Source organism: Camelus dromedarius, chromosome 10, assembly GCF_036321535.1.
Source record: "Camelus dromedarius isolate mCamDro1 chromosome 10, mCamDro1.pat, whole genome shotgun sequence".
Lineage (NCBI taxonomy): Eukaryota > Metazoa > Chordata > Mammalia > Artiodactyla > Camelidae > Camelus > Camelus dromedarius.
Window position 1 is genome coordinate 45,225,853 of NC_087445.1, and position 15,770 is coordinate 45,241,622.

At 43.7% G+C, this 15,770-nt stretch overlaps 1 protein-coding gene across 5 annotated transcripts in view; it reads left to right on the top strand.

The window, feature by feature from the left end:
- The window catches only part of LOC105086721 (spermatogenesis-associated protein 31D4), a 154,059-nt gene extending 139,835 nt beyond the window's left edge, over nt 1-14,224 (top strand). For all 5 annotated transcript variants that reach the window (XM_064490291.1, XM_064490292.1, XM_064490293.1 and 2 more), the window contains 5 exons: nt 6,904-7,002; nt 8,119-8,275; nt 8,919-8,964; nt 9,523-9,583; nt 9,866-14,224. In XM_064490291.1, coding sequence (XP_064346361.1) covers nt 6,904-7,002; nt 8,119-8,275; nt 8,919-8,964; nt 9,523-9,583; nt 9,866-14,171 — 4,669 coding nt within the window. In that variant the 3' untranslated portion in view covers nt 14,172-14,224. The remainder of the gene's footprint in view (nt 1-6,903; nt 7,003-8,118; nt 8,276-8,918; nt 8,965-9,522; nt 9,584-9,865) is intronic.
- The last annotated feature ends 1,546 nt before the right edge of the window (nt 14,225-15,770 follow it).

The following is a 15,770-nucleotide window of genomic DNA, read 5'->3' on the forward strand; positions in this document are numbered from 1 at the left end:
TAAGCCACTAGGTTTTGGGGGAAGTTTGTTATACTGCAAAATATAGCTGTTGGTGTAATAATGAAGAGTCAGGGATCAAGATGCAGTGACTCTACTCTCTGAGACAGCATTGGGTAGACTGAAGATGCACGCCTGGGACCAAAGCAAGCTTGGTTCAAATCCTTACTTTGTCATTTTTTAGCTCTAGTGGCCTTGGGCAAGTTATTTAATCTTTCTGGGGCTCAGTCTTATTATCTGTGAAATAAGAGAAAGATTTCTTCTCTCACAGATTAAGAAATGAAATGAGTGAAACTTTGGCACACAAATTAAGTACCCACCAAATCTTAGCTCTATTCCATTTCTTCCCTGTGGTTCCCTCACCCTTTGAGGGGATAAAGGTGATCCAAACTACATTAACTCTTTAGGGTAGCCCTGTGACCTGCTGAAGGCAGTTCTGTCATGGGTCAGTTTTGCACTGTCTATGTAGTTGATAAACAATTTTTGTATTTATATGAAAAAGAAGTAAACTCCTAAATACAGGTGATGGATCTTTTTAATGATAGCAGGTCTTAGGGGGCATGGCTGGAGTCAGTGCACATTTGTGTCTGTGTCCCAGACCACCTACACCTGTTCCTCTGCAGTACCACAGCTGGTTATTAGACTAAGCTGGGGTCATCAAGGGATGTTAGAGTTACATTCAGCTTATTTTATTGCAGAAGGCATGAAGGCATATAAGTCCATTCGGTTTTCACAGAAAAGCATTACTATCTCAAGTGTTTGTGAAGTTCACATAGGCAAAAATGGCAGATTTCGAGGTAGTAGTGGATTAAATTTGGCGTTAGTTGAGTCCTTGCCTTCATACTGAAAAGAAGTCCCATATTGAGTGTCTAAATTATGTGCAGACACCAAGTTTCCAAGCCTTCTGAGAGAAGACACACACACACGAACATACACATGAAAGAAAGGATTAAGGAAAAAAGAAATAAACTTGCCCTGGCCTCAGTTTCCAATTTGTCAAATGAATGAGAAAGCCAGACTCGAAGGCTCTCCAAGGTCCCAGCTCTGAGCGTTAGCAGACATCTCAAAGCCTGTGCGTGTATTAGCCCTTGGTGGACAGTGAGATTAAAAACACAGGTTCCTCTCCAGCAAAACTTTAATTGCATAGCTTTAATTAGAAAAAGAATCAGAATACTCTTTCAGATTAGGTTTTTTAAATTTTATTTTATTTTTAATTGTTTTTATTGTTTCCATTTTATTTTAAAAGAAAGATGAAAGCTGCTGCTTGCCAAATTGCTGCACACGTTTCCTTGCCATGCAACTGCCCTAGCAAGTTAACTTAAAACAATTTTCTAAAATGCATTTTTAATGAGAAACGTAGATCCCTGAAATTTGTCTTAAACATTTTTTTTGTTCCTTCAGACCTCTTATAGGGCTCTAGAGTTTCCATACCTCCGTGCCAAGAGCATGGCAAAGGAATTTGGCTCAGCTTAGTAATTACCTTGTGTTAGTCTAGCTCAAAGTTGTTTTTGTCTTAATGGCTTAAGAGAGCCATTTGAATGCTTTGATTCTAGTAGTAAAAGTTCCAATGGGAAGGGTAGGTGAATGCTCATGTAATGTTTAGCCTATTAAAATGGCCATATCCAAAGCTTATGCAGAGTAAATTCTTACTAGAGACTCTGAATAAGAGCAGGTCAGCATGGAAAAAAGCATGAGAAAATAAGAGAGCTAAAGTAGTCTGGGAGTGTCCTTCCTCTCTCCAAATTAGATCCCATGATTATGGTGGACATTTGTTTTTGCCCTCTTTCATGGCAAGAGGGAAGGATCTCCCCAAAGTCTCCCTGTGTGCTTCCAGAATGCTGACTCATCCCCAGACTTCACAGTGGAGCATGTCCATGAGACCACAGTTTCTCAAACTATCTGTGGTGAAAGACCAGTTTGCTTCCTCTCCCACACCCCCATCCACTGTGCACTGGTACTTGTATAAAATATAATAAAAATGAATTGCTGGAGAAGTGGCAAACAATGATACACAAAATATAAGCCTCATTTTTTTATTATTAGATTTAATTATGCCATCAAATTGCAGTAAAAGTTTCTAACCATCCTGTTTCTATACTTATCTTGTAGAAGATGGTAACAAAAATGTGGAAACAGGCACTGGTCCACGGACCACACTTTGAGGAGCACTGACTTAGACTAGGCCAGTAGCATTCTCTGGTTCCCAGTAATTATTTCAGGGGTGTTCTTATGACCTGAGCTGGTCCCATTCACTTGAATGTTGGGGCTTTAGTTGAGAAACTGGGACAACAATTCTGTTTTTCCTGGCTGGATACCATCTTGGGACTGTAAGAGTCGTGGCTTGAGAATGAGTCAACACCGAGAAAGCAGAACTGAGGGATGGCGAGTCAGAAGCTGAATCTACTCTTGTATTGTGCAGAAATAGAAGCCAATAAATGAACTTTTTGCATAAGCTAGAATTCATCAGGTTTTCTATCATCTGCAAGAGGAAGAGTTTATATGATTCAGTGACTAATTTGTATTTTCCCCCCGAGCTCTCTTTTGCTTGCCAGTCATCTTTCCAAAACAGATCTGGGCATGCCTTTCTTCTGGTTATGAAAACCTTAGCTTCCCATTGCCTTGGTACAAAGTTCAAGCTTCTTAAACTGTCATTCAAAATCTTTAACGGTTGAGTCTCCTTCTTTTTCAGCCTAATTTTTTTGTCCTCTCATCCTCAGACACATGCCTGATGCTTTAGTGTGACCAGACATGCACTTTTACATACGTTACAGGTTTGCTCATGTTCATTCACTTTGGCTGGATTGCACTTCCTCTTCCCACACCCTTTTCTGATTTTCTAAGAATTCTTGAGAACATAAGGTGTTCATTACTTTTAAATGTTAAGCATTATACATCACCAGCATTCCTGCTGATTCAAAGCCTAATTTTGAGAGTGTTGGCAGGAGGGCAAATTGATGCACCCAGACATTTGATTAAAAACTGCATTTAGACAGTAAAGATCTCATTTCATAGGGAATCTGATATGGTTATATTACCACAATCTCAGAAAACAACAAGCTTAGACAAAGTGTGACTTTTAAGTTATTGTAAAAATGAATAAGCAAGGAATGATAAGTTATGTCCACACCAAAATGTGTACACACATGTTTATAGCTGCTTTATTCATAATAGCCGTAAGTGGAAACAACCCAAATGTTCGTCAACTGATCAATATATAAGCCAAATGTGGCATATCCCTACAATGGAATATTATTTACCATAAAAAGAAATGAAGTAGTGATACATGTTACAATACAGGCAAACCTTGAAAACATTATGCTAAGTGAAAGAATCCAGATGTGAAAGGCCACATATTGTATAATTCCATTTACATGAATGTCCAGAACTGACAAATCTGTAGAGGAAGTAGATTAGTGGTAACCTAGGGCTGAGGAGAATGAGATTGAAGGGTGAAGGCTAAGGGGAACAGAGTTTCTTTGTCAGAGTGATGAAAATGTTCTAAACCTTACTGTAGTGCTGGATGCACAACATTGTGAATATACTAAAAGCCATCGAATTGTATGCTTTTAATGGGTGAATTGTATGGTATGTGAATTATGTCTCAGTAATGTGGTTTAAAAAGAAAAGAGTTTATAGGACCTTTATTCATAGGTGCCCAAACTGGGAAGCAACAACTATGTCGAAGGTGAATGGATAAATCACCTGTGGTACATACATTCCAGGCAATGGAATAGTGTTTAGCTAAAAAGAAATGAACTATTAAGCCACAAAAATACATGCAGGAACCTTAAATGCATATTACTAAGTGAAAGAAGCCAGTCTGAAAAGGCTACACTGTATGATTTCAACTATATGACATTCTGGAAAAGGCAAAACTCTGGACACAGTAAAAAAAAAAAAAAATTGGTGGTTGCCAAAAGATTGGGGTTGGAGGAGGATGGGGTGAATAGTCAGAGCACAGAGGATTTTTAGGGCAGCAGAACTACTCTATATGATACTCTAATGGTGGATACATGCCATTATACACTTGTCTCAACCCATGTAAACTATGATCTCTGGGTGGTAACGGTGTGTCAATGTAAGTTTGATTGTAACAAATGTCCCTCTCTGGTGCTGGATGTTGATAGTGGGGTAAGTGTGTGTGTGTGTGTCTGTGTGTGTGTGTCTGTGTGTGTGTTTGTGTGTAGGGGTGTTAGAGGAGGTCAGATGACTTATGGAAACTCTGTACTTTCTCCTTAGTTTGACTGTGAACCTTAAACTGGTCTAAAAAACAAAGTCTAAAGAAAGAAGAAAAGGAGGAGGAGGAGAAAGGGGAAGAGGAAGAGAAAGAGTGTCAAGGGGAGAAGAGAGAGGAGGAGGAGAACAACTTTGAAGCTTTCCTTGCCCCTCTCTCATCTCCCTCCTGGCAGAAGAATTAATTGCTCCTTTATCTGTATTTTCATTGTCTTCTTATTCCTACTTTTTTTTTTTTTTACAGTTTATATCTCTTTATTTTAGTTGTTTCCAGGTCTCACTTACCGAACTATGAACTGCCTGAGGGTGAAGGCAATGCCTTATTTTCTTGATATTTCTATTAGAAATACTATACAGCAGAGTTCAGTAAAAGTGTGGTGTGTGAATGAAGAACGTCTTACAGCTACTGTTTTAAATGCAGTTTGAAAAGATTTTGCCCTAAGAATCTGTTTTACTTCAGGCTTTTTGATAACTTAAAAATAGCTACCTTCATGTGGCTTATTCCTGGGACAGCGGTCAGGATGTGAATGAGAGAGCACTGAGGACATATGAGAATCCGAAACTAATGACTTATGTCCACTGAGTCGCTAAGATTATCCTAGTAGAGCTATTGGAAAATACTCCTCCTTGGGGCTAATATAACTCAGTGCAGCCTGAAATCCGGGACCAGACTTCTGTGTGGTGGTAGTGAGAAGATCTCACGCTCCTAAAAGCTACCACTGCCACCTCCGGATGGCTGCCGGAAATGCTCTAGTGAGAGCTTTATCACAAGGCTTAAGGGTTAGATATATGTAAAATGTGTGAAATGTGTTCCTGGGAGGGATGACATTTTAAACTTTTATTATTCACTTATACCTGACTGAGAGTCATATGTAATGTTCTTGAAAGAAGGTTTTAAGAGGGCAATAGAGAAAACCTGTCAGACACTAGTGCTAAGAATGAAAAGGAAAAGTTATCAAAGAGGTGATAGCATGCCAAAAATCGCTTTTCTTTACTTTCCAAATTTGGCAGTATTTAATGGACAACATGAATATTTTTAGTCATATAACTGCTTTAATTTTAGAACCAGGGCATACTTTTAATTTTAAGAAGTCATTTATGTTGTTTGAAAGAGAAGCCTTGAGAATATAGGGAACTTAGAAGTCAGGGCTCTATGACTCATTTGCTGAGTGATCTAGGGAAGTCGCTTCCCCTTTCTGAGCCTCAGTTTTACTCACTGATAAATGGGCACAATGACACCTGTTGTCCTATTTACATTACAGGATGTTTTTGAAAATCCATTGAAATCAATAAGAGCAATATGCTTTATAAAGAGACAAATAAATTTATAGTTTATAGTTGTGTTAATTTGAGAAGGATAAGTGCTATGAGCCTCTCCTGCTGAACATCAGTGGAGTTTATTTGTGGTGGTACAAAAGGAAAAAAAAAAGCCAAAAAAAGTTGTATCTTTAGTATCTTGTTTTTTTAAATTCTGAAGATGCTTCTACAAGGTTCTGAAAAGGAATCTTACTAACATTTGGGGAAAAGCCCTTTTATTGAAACTTCATGTAGGTTTTAAATGCAAGACACACAAATGTATGTAAGGATATCTAGCCAACACATGCCCTTTTAAAAGAGAAAAGCTGCTCTTTAACCATCTTCTCAAAGAATCATTAATTTGTATCAGAAAATTGGAGAGGGTAGGCATGCAGGGATGCCTTCCCAAGTTGCATAATATGTTTGAGCAGTTATCACCCACAGCATCTGTCCCTTCCCTGATCTATTCCAGAGATCTACTGGCAATTCACAAGTGCCGTGGGGCCCTCTCCTGTGTGGTTATGTAACTCTTGATCTGATAGGGCTGTTCCCTAAAACTGCACCATGAGGTCCTTCAGGACAGAGACTGCCACTTACAGGTGCTTGTGTCTCCTAGTTTCCAGCAGTACATATTTATTAAATGAAAACTCTGCTGAGGCTGCAGATCAAGGCAGGAAGGAAGTGGTGCCTCTCGGCAGATTTTATCCTCAGGGCAGGTTACCTGTGCCTGCATAATTGAAAGAAGACTCTGCGGGCTTGAAGGTTGTCTTACGCTTTCACAGGAGATCAAGTAACTGTGCTAGGCCATGGGTGTCCAATAAACGGCATCACAGTGTAAGAAAGACATGAGGCATTAGGAGACAGTTCAGGGGATGGCTGTCATGAGGATAAAGGGTTTAGAAAAGAAGATGTAGTAAGAGGGGAGGGAAATACTGGGATTATTTAAACCTGACAAGTGGAGCCTGAAAAACGTGTGACAGGTAGCTGATTTTTGAACACATGTGGGGATGATTATATACAGCAGAGCTTTTTTTTGTGGTAGGACACTCTGAGGAAAAGATTATATTTATAGGGCCCACAAGGATAATCAGGTAAGGCTAGATTCTACCCTACGGCTTTGACACTCCCAGGTCCCACCCTGCCACCAGAGACTTAGCACAATGGAACCTATCCCAGCCTTTGGGGACTGTTATGGACATTGTGTCCCCACCAAATTCATATGTTGAAACCCTAATCCCAATATGATGGTATTAGGAGATGGGGCCTTTGGGAGGTGACTAGGTCATGATAGTGGAGCCTTCATGAATGGAATTAGTGCCTTTATAAGAGACCTCACAGAGCTCCCTTAGTCTCTTTTTTTGCCATGTGAGGTTGCAGGGAGAAGACAGCTGTATATGAACCAGGAAGTAGGACTCACCAGACACAGAATCTGCTGTGCTTTCATTCTGGACTTCCTACCCTCCAGAACTGTGAGAAGTAAGCATTTGTTGTTTGAGTGACCCAGCCATGGTATTTCGTTACAGCAGCCCAAACTGACTAGGACAGGGATTTGTACACCTGTTAGAATACTGATGAAGAGTGCAGGGACTGTCTGTGTTTTAGGCAGAGTAAGAAGTGGAGTCAAAATAAAAAATGAGAGACTGAAGAAAAATGAGAAAACACTTTATTCTTAGATTTGAAAATATCAGCTTGGTTTGTCAAAGGGCAGGCGTGTGTGTGTGTGTGTGTGTGTGTGTGTGTGTGTGTGTGTGTGTCTGTCTGTCTGTCTGTCTGTCTAGGATGTCCTGAAAGTCTTTATGCAGTTTAAGCTTCATTCATTTCAGAAAAATTAGTGCCTCAGACTTATCCACAAGATTATTTGAAGGTTTAATTATTTACATTGATTTTATAGTGATTTTAGTTTAGTGAATGTTGAATAATGAATTACTCATTTTAATTATTTGAGTCAGCCCCTCTGGCTGAAGATGGTAAAGGCAGACTGAAACAAAAAGAAAATTTGTTATTCAACATTCACAAAACTAAGAGTGAAAGAAGTTTAAGTTCTATATCTGGGTTCATGTAGGAAAAATATTCTATAGGAAAGATGGATTTCAGGATGTATATAATCCTGAGTGTGAATGTCTGGCCACAAGTGAAAATCCCAGACCGTATTTTAGACTTTCAGGGCAGTGGAACTGGTGAGACTCAAGGTCAAGTTCTCCAAACAGTAAAAGGGGACCCAGGTAACATCTAAGTTACAGATGGAACTAGCAGAAATTTTCATTAAGGTAAATATATGAAGCAATGAAAGAAAGGGTGGAGTCGGAAAACAGGATGGCAGGGTAGGGCAGGGTAGGGCAGAGGGACCTAGACGGCCCAGGAAGGGTGGAGGGGTCTGCTGGGCTGGTGGGTGGGGGAGGGGCTGTGAGCGCACTCTATTCATGTTGTCCCCTCCCCCGCCCTGCCCTCAGAAACCTTTGTGACTCTTCAGTGTTCTGTGATGCACTGATCTATAGTCAAGCGCCTGCACTCTCAGTGCTCAGTAACTTCAGGCAGCCTTGCGATTCAGACAATGGAATTCAGAAAATGGAATGTTCTCTCATTTTTGAACAGCCCTACGGACCCATGTCTGAGCTTTGGCTCAACATCCTTGGATATTGACCCCGACCTCACCATCCTGTGCGGCTTGGGGTTGCTCCTTCTATTCCTATGCTACCTGGTGGGGTTTCCATCTTTACCAGCCTTCTGCAAAACCAAAGACATCCGAAAGGTAAGTAACCCTGGATGAGCCCCCAGCAGATATCCTTTACTGTTGTTTCCATTTCTCTCCCCACATTTCTCAATGAGTTTGGTTGGCTCAGAGAGATACCTAAGATGCACAGTCTGGGGAGAGGACAGAACACCATCCTTCTAGGGAAATAGATCAGGCAGGGCTAGGGGTTCAGGAGGACTAAGGCTTCCATTTGAAGCTCACACACCGTCTGAGTGTTTCAGAGGATTCCAGGGTAAAATCCCAAACAGTAAGTTCCTGGCCCTGGGTTAGTTAGAGTTTGGGATCTCTGCAAGAGAACAGAGTTCCCCAGCACTTGATCATGAGTCACGTTCCCATGTCAGGAATCTCTCCACCAAGCCTTCCTTTGTGTTGGGCTGATCAGGGCAGCAGTGCTGAGCCTCTGGGCAGAGTCCGGAGGTAGGGCTCCAGGATACAGGGTCCTATCTGAGGGACACGGATGTGACTGTTAGCCTCAGATTCTCTGCCCTCCTTGAGCAGATGACTTCTGACTGAGAATATCAAGTGTGGGCCTTACAGACAAAAGTCTTTGAGTTTTTCAAGGAAGGAAAATGAATATCTGAGTCTCCTAGAGGAGAGAGAAATGAGTCTCAGCCCCTCATTCTTTTCTATTTGTTCTCAGCGTCAGGGCAGAGCCAAGAGGAGAAGGAAAGGTGGAACATCGAAAGGTAAAGTTCTGCCTATTCCACCTGATCTCTCCAAAGGTGACCCTTCCTGTCCTTTCCATGAGGTCCCATGTCCATGATCTCTGAGGACGTCACTTGCTAGATACAGTCCCTGTCAGAAACCAGAGCTCTCAGAGTAGAGGCTCATGGGAAGGCAGTTAGAGCCTGAGACACTTCTCAGATTCCCTGCTCTGCCCATCGCTGGGCTTGAAGCAGTGATGGACCTGGGCAATGGGTGTTTCGCAGCAGGTGGCCATGTGAGATGTCGAGCGTCAGAACTTCTGTGTCCTGGATGATCAGATTGCTCTCTGAGGCAACACTGATTTCTGTGCTTCACATGGTGATTTTGAGCATCACATGAGATAGTATATATGAAAGTACTTTTCAAATGAAGCAGCATACGTAGGTGAACTTTGTTAATATCACTGACCATTTGACCTCATCTACTAATCCTTGAGTCTCTCAGAGTGTAGTATCCCAAGGGTTTCCCATAAAGGGACTCCTATATAATACCTATTCTTCTACCTTCCTTACATATAACTCACTCTCCTGGTTCCTCAGGTTGGAGATGTCACCAGAGAGAAACAGAGGAGAAAACGAAGCTGATTTCTATTCTGAACAGGTGACTAGCCTTTCCCCTTCTTTCCTGACCCCTCTTTAGCATGTTCTATGCAATTCCAGGGATTCAGTGCAGCCTGCTGTAGTCATAGGAAGGGGTAGCATAGGAGTAGGTATGTGAATAAAGACCTTCAGGTGAGTACAATTGAGCATATTGTGAAGTCATGAATGTGGAGCAGTGTGAAGGGGCAGCAGGCATCAAGTGACGCCACCCCTGCCAAGTCAGCAGATCCTTTTCCCGTTGTTCTGGTCCTGGTTGCATCTTTGTACTTCCTGTCTCCTGCAGCCCCCTGGGCCGGCATGATGATACCACCCGCTTTCGTCAACTGTTATGTCCAGACCCCTTCTGTGAGGTGTGTAATAATGCAACTGCTGAGGTCAACTGGCTGCTGCACCCGGAGGCCCTGGAAGATGCTACTTCCTCTGCATCCCCTTTGGTTTCTACATCTCCTGTGACTGAGTCATCATTTACTCTGTCCCCTGCCTTCTCAGTAGTCCCTCTAAGAGACCTAGCATCAGCCTCCCTGTCTGAACCTTCCCCACTGGCCCCCTCTAGTCTCTCACCTAACCCAATGACCCCCTTAGTTGACTTTTTTTCACCCTCACCACTAGGTCACTCTCTGGCACCAGGGCCTTTTCCTTCTTTGGATTCTGAATTCCCAGTGGACTATTCCTCACCCCAACCCCTTGCGTTTCCCCCTCTCCTAGCACATGACACTCAGACAGCAGATCCTGTTGTCCCAGCAGAGGGCACGATGCCTCTGAATACCATCTTCTCTCTCGATCCCACCTTCTCCCAAGATATCAACTCCTTACAAGTTTTGTCCCAGGCAGTGAATCCCCCTGATTCATTTGTTTGTCATCATGCACCACCAACCCTGCCTGTTTCACCACAGCCAGACTGCACTTTAACTGTCACTCAGTCTAAATCGTTTGCCATCTTATTGAAGCCTGTTCCCGAGAACTCACCTCCAGATAGCCCAGATGCACTGTCCACTTATGTCCCAACAATCAAAGGCATTGACCATTCAAGCCTGTCAGTCTCAAACTTCTGGTGGCAGGCTCATACCAAAGACTTGTTCCCTTCGACCTTGGCACAATGTGATTTCAATCAAGAGTTTCTTGCTCTCCATTCTTCAGAGGCCTCTTTTGAGGGAGACCCTGCAGCCAACCTTGTAGAGCCTGGTAACCTCTCATTTCTCAGCCCTGATGTCCTGGCACTCCTGGAGAGACAAGTCCAAAAAAGGAGCAATTGCCTGACGTGGAAGGAAAAGGAAAAGGAAAAAGATTCTTTTCCAAAACAACTTAGCCCAAACTACCAACTAAATTCTCCAGGGAAAATGTTAGAATCAGTGGCTGATAAGCATGACTCTGCCATCTCCCTTCCTTTTTGGAGCAGCAGAGACAAACCAAAGGAGCTGCATGTGCCTCAGCAGTATCCTAAGACCTTAGAAGACCATTTACAGCAAAAACGTATCCAGCTCTTCTGGGGTCTTCCATCTCTGCACAGCGAGTCCTTGCCTTCTGCTGTTCGTGTCTCAGGTGATGGCTCCTCAATCTTTATTTTCAATGGAATCTCGAATACCTCCACAGGCCAAGAATCCCCACTACTTCCCCATCCCCTACCTTTGTCCTTGCCTGAGATTCAGCCTGAACCCTTGCCTCAAACTCTGCCTCAGCCACAGCCCCTACCTCTCACTCAGGCCCAGCCCCAGGCCCAGCCTCAGTCCCCACTCCCAGTCATACCATCTAGTCCTTTACCCCAGATTAGGATCTGTGGAGTGTGTTTCCATAGACCTCAGAATGAATCGGAGTCTCTTGCCTCATCTGAAATTCAACACCTGGAATGGAACATATTGCAGAAACAACAGAAAAGTTTGTGGGGTTTACCCTCTGTGGTCCAAAGATCTCAAGAAGAGTTTTGTCCATCAGTTTCTGACACTCCTCACTCCCGGCCCTCCCTGGCCCATGTTTCAGTCTCCATCCTTCCTGGAAAGTTTCCTCTCAGTGATGAACTTCGGAAGAAACTAGAGCATCACCTTCGGAAGAGGCTCATCCAACACCGGTGGGGCCTGCCTCGCAGAATCTACGACTCTGTGTCACTGATGATGCCTCCAAGACAATTTTCAGAGATTTCTGAGTTAGAGAGCAATGATGGAGTTTCATTGATCGCTGTGTTTAAGGGTCAGAGTAGCAAAAATCTAAATGTTGGATTGAGCCAACCTGGAAGCTTCCATGAGAAGGACTCAGAAATGCTCCAGCTAGAGGAAGATGTGGGGAAGGATCAGGGACATAGCCAAGAGAATGGCCCAAAATATCATCTGTTGAATGACCCAAAGAGCTCTTCAGATAAGGATCTGGGGTATGACTCTGAGAAAGACCTAAACAGTCAGATGGAGAGTCCCTCAGAGAAAAATTCAAGGGAATTAGCAGGGAGTCTAAGTCAGAGACAACTTGAAAATGTCCTCAAAGTACATTTGAGCAAGAAGTTTGAGGAAATCAGTGAGGGCCGGCTCCCTGGGACTGTGCATAGTTCATGGCATGCTATTAAGCAGACATTGTTTCTTTCTGTGAAATCCCACACTCAGATAAAACAGAGAAGTTTGTCATCATCGGTGGATGAGAGCTACTCCCTGAATACCTGCCAGGATCTTTCCTTTGTTGATTCCAGTGCACACCAGATGCTGGAAACCCATATCAAAAGGTTTCGTATGAGGATGGTGTGGGGACTTCCCCCTAGAGTCGTTGAATCCATAGAGATCTTTAAATTGAAAGATGCATCATCCCAGTCCTTGTCCCATTCCAACTTCCCCTCTTCGACCAATGTGATTTCTGAGGTGGACTCCAAATCTGGGGGCTTCAAGTCCTTTAGAGGAAGCTCTAAATCTCTTTATGGAAACATAGTGGAAACAACAAATTCAGCCTCTGTTCTGGATCATTCTCTTCCTGCCACCTCACCTGTGGGCAAAGAAGGACAGAAGGTCCTGAGACAATCACGCTCTGAAATCAACCGTGGGCTTGCAGAGGATGTTCAGAGACTTAAGAATGCCAGACAGACTCCTCTACCTGTCACACACTGCGTCAGAGGGAAAGCAAGTCAGAGACAGGCTCTACTAGCCAATAGATACCCCCCAAAGCTGCCTGCAAAGCAAGCTGGGGCCAGAGATAAGCCACAGTGTAAGAGTATGAGTTCCAGTGATAGAGCAGAAAAGCAACAGGGCAAAAACATGGAGAAGTCCCAACCTGTTTCCATGCCCAAAGTGTCTAGGGAGATATTCAGGGCTGAGGAGCTCAATACTCTTCAATTAAAAACTATTGGTATGTTGACAACCAGCAAGCCAGGAAGCTCCCAAATGATAAACCTGAATGAGAGTAAAGTAGAAACTACTGTGACCACCAAAAACCCCCCACCAAAGCTACCAGTTCCCCCAGATCCTAAATCATTAGACCTTAAAGAACAACTGTTTGGTGAGTTAAAATGTAAATTGGAGAACAGGGAACATAGCCAGGCTCAAGGCCAAGCTACTGACATGTCCCTTGCTTCAGATAACTTGACTTACAAAGCCTCACTGACTCATACCCAGGGTGTCTCAGGTGGGGACATGGGCACTTCCCAGGTGCTACATGTCCATTTAGGTGATAGAGGACTCGGGATGGAGCAGCAGCAGGAGACTTGGGTCCCTAAACATGTCTTAAGGAGGTGCCAGGGTAAGAATTTCCCACCAACTGCAAAGAGAGTGAGCCCTCTGGGACCCAAAGCAGAAGAGCTTGGTGGAGGCGATGCAGGGCTTGGGACATCCCAACCTGAAAGGAAGAGTTTCCCTACTCAGGAGATGGCAGTTGAGGAGACACTTGGGAGCAAGTCTTCCCAGACCCTATCACAGAAGGGACAGCCTCCTTCTGAAAGCCTTATCAAAAAAAGAATGAAGCATTTTTTGCAATGGCTTTATCCTGGGGTAAAATGCAAAAGGCAAGAAGATCCCCAGAAAAAAGGCAGCCCCATATTAACTGCCCAGAGCAGAGGCCTCGTTAAAAGTAAAGCTGCCTTTACAAGGACGACTGAAGCTCAGAAAATCATGACAGACATTGGGAAGTTCTTAGAGGAGAAACTGGGGTGTCAGCATGCAACTGATGTCACCTGCTCTCAAGAGCCCCTTCCTTCCCCAGTGCAGTTTGGGAAAACTCAGCAAAAGGCAGAAGTGCAGATCCGAGCAGAGCCGGTTCAGGGGCATCCTCTCAACTATGAGGCTCCCTCCTGTAAAGTGACAAATACCAAGTCTTGCCATCAAGAAGCTATCTTTGCTGGTCCAAGTCATCCTCCAAGTGCTAGACGGATCAGAGACAGGAACAGACACCCCCAGAAAGTTGTGGCATTTAAGGACCAGCTATTGTGTCAGAAACATCCCCCACCAGTGCCCCGTAGGGATCCTGTGCCCCATCTGAACCCCACCTGCAGGCATCAAGCTGGCCAGGGCCCTCCAGCTGCCATCACCACTGCTGAAGGCTCTGTGTTCAGGGATCTGTCTCTACTGTTTAGACAGAAAATGCTTCTCCAGGATTTCCATGGAGGAAAATTTCCCACTCCAAAATAATTCCTTCTTTGTGGAGAATATTCATTCTTCCCAATAAATGTTTCTCTAATATATCTTTTCTGTGTATGGTGTTGGGGGTATGCATTTGGGGTAACTCGGCTTGTTTGTAGGGGAAGGAGAGTTCAGTTCTTACTGCTTGCTTCCTTTGACTTTGGCTAAAAGGTGACCAGTGCCCTGGAGCTGTTGTTGAGAAATAGGTATCATGTGCCCTAAAAGCCCATTTCCTCCCTGATGAAGCTTGAGGAGACAGGCTTCCTCTCCTGCCTCTTAACTCAGCCTTAATGAAAATGCGTAGCAGTCTGCACTCCCCCTCATTGAATGTTTTATATCCTTTAGAGAAGTAGGGATGACAGGTCTTCTATATCTGAAGAGGGTTAAGACAGGTATAATACTTTCTGAAAATAAAGCTGAAGAAACAACAGCTTAATCATTATTTAGAACCCAGTGACCAGAGGCTCCTACAGGTGGCTGAACTCTGAATGGCACTGTTTGGGCAGGGGTTATTGCTGTACTGGGTCCTGGGCTGGTTGTGGTAAGGTCTAGGAACAGCATAGAAGCTGCTTAAGAATCTGTCATAAAGCTGAGAGTAAGGAAAAGATGCCTTAAAGTGAGTGGGATAGTAAGAAAAAGTGAAGGAAAGAATGTCCTTCCTGATGGAACAAAGGTTTATGCCTCATCATTCCCATATTGGGACCCTGTGCTGCTCCCCTATTCCTCAGCCTGATCATGTCCTTGAGGCTGATCGGAACACTGCACACCACACCCATGCCTTATACCAAAAAGGAACGGGGGTATCCTTGAGTGCTAAAACAATATATCCAGGGATGTCATCAAGCATGGCATCCCCCTCTTTGGGGAATGTGAACTTGGTGCTTTCCTTCTATCTATGTTTGATGGCAGTATACGAGATCTTGTGTACAGTTCACCTATCAGGATGGAGGGCCACCTTTGATACTAATATCCTTGGTGGAGACATGGTAGACCTCCCCCAGAATACCTGCAGCTCGTGAACCAGAGGTGAGTCCTAGACTATGCACTAGGGTTACAGATTTTTGAGGGCTCACCATGGGCCTGCTTTTTTTTTTTTTTTTTTTTTTTGACCAAAGCTGCACACATACCCATCCTTATAATTGAGGTCTAGACGGAAGGCAACTCCACTTGTACTGTCTGCGACTCAAAAATAGTGTGAATGTCCTAGAGAGCACTTGAGGTAGTTCTTCCAGACAGACTTATGGATGCTGGCTGTTAAAATGACAACAACCACCAAAAAATAGATGACCACTATAGCCTTCTCTCCCTACTTTCATCTTCTTATCCAGAGTTAGGACGTTGATCCTACGTTATCTGACGCTTATGGTTGCAGAAGGCAGATTCTCTGGAGGCCCTGGGAGAGACAAAAGGTGGAATGGGGCCCAGGGTGGGGGACGTGAAGAGGTGTACTAGGGAAATGCAAATCAAAGCTGCTAAGATAACACTTCACACACACAAGGAAGGCCAGAATCAAAAAGTCAGAGTAAAGCAAGTGGTGGTGAGAATTTGAAGAAACTGGAACCCTACTACATTGCTCATGGGAATGAAAAATGGAGCAGCTGTTTTGGG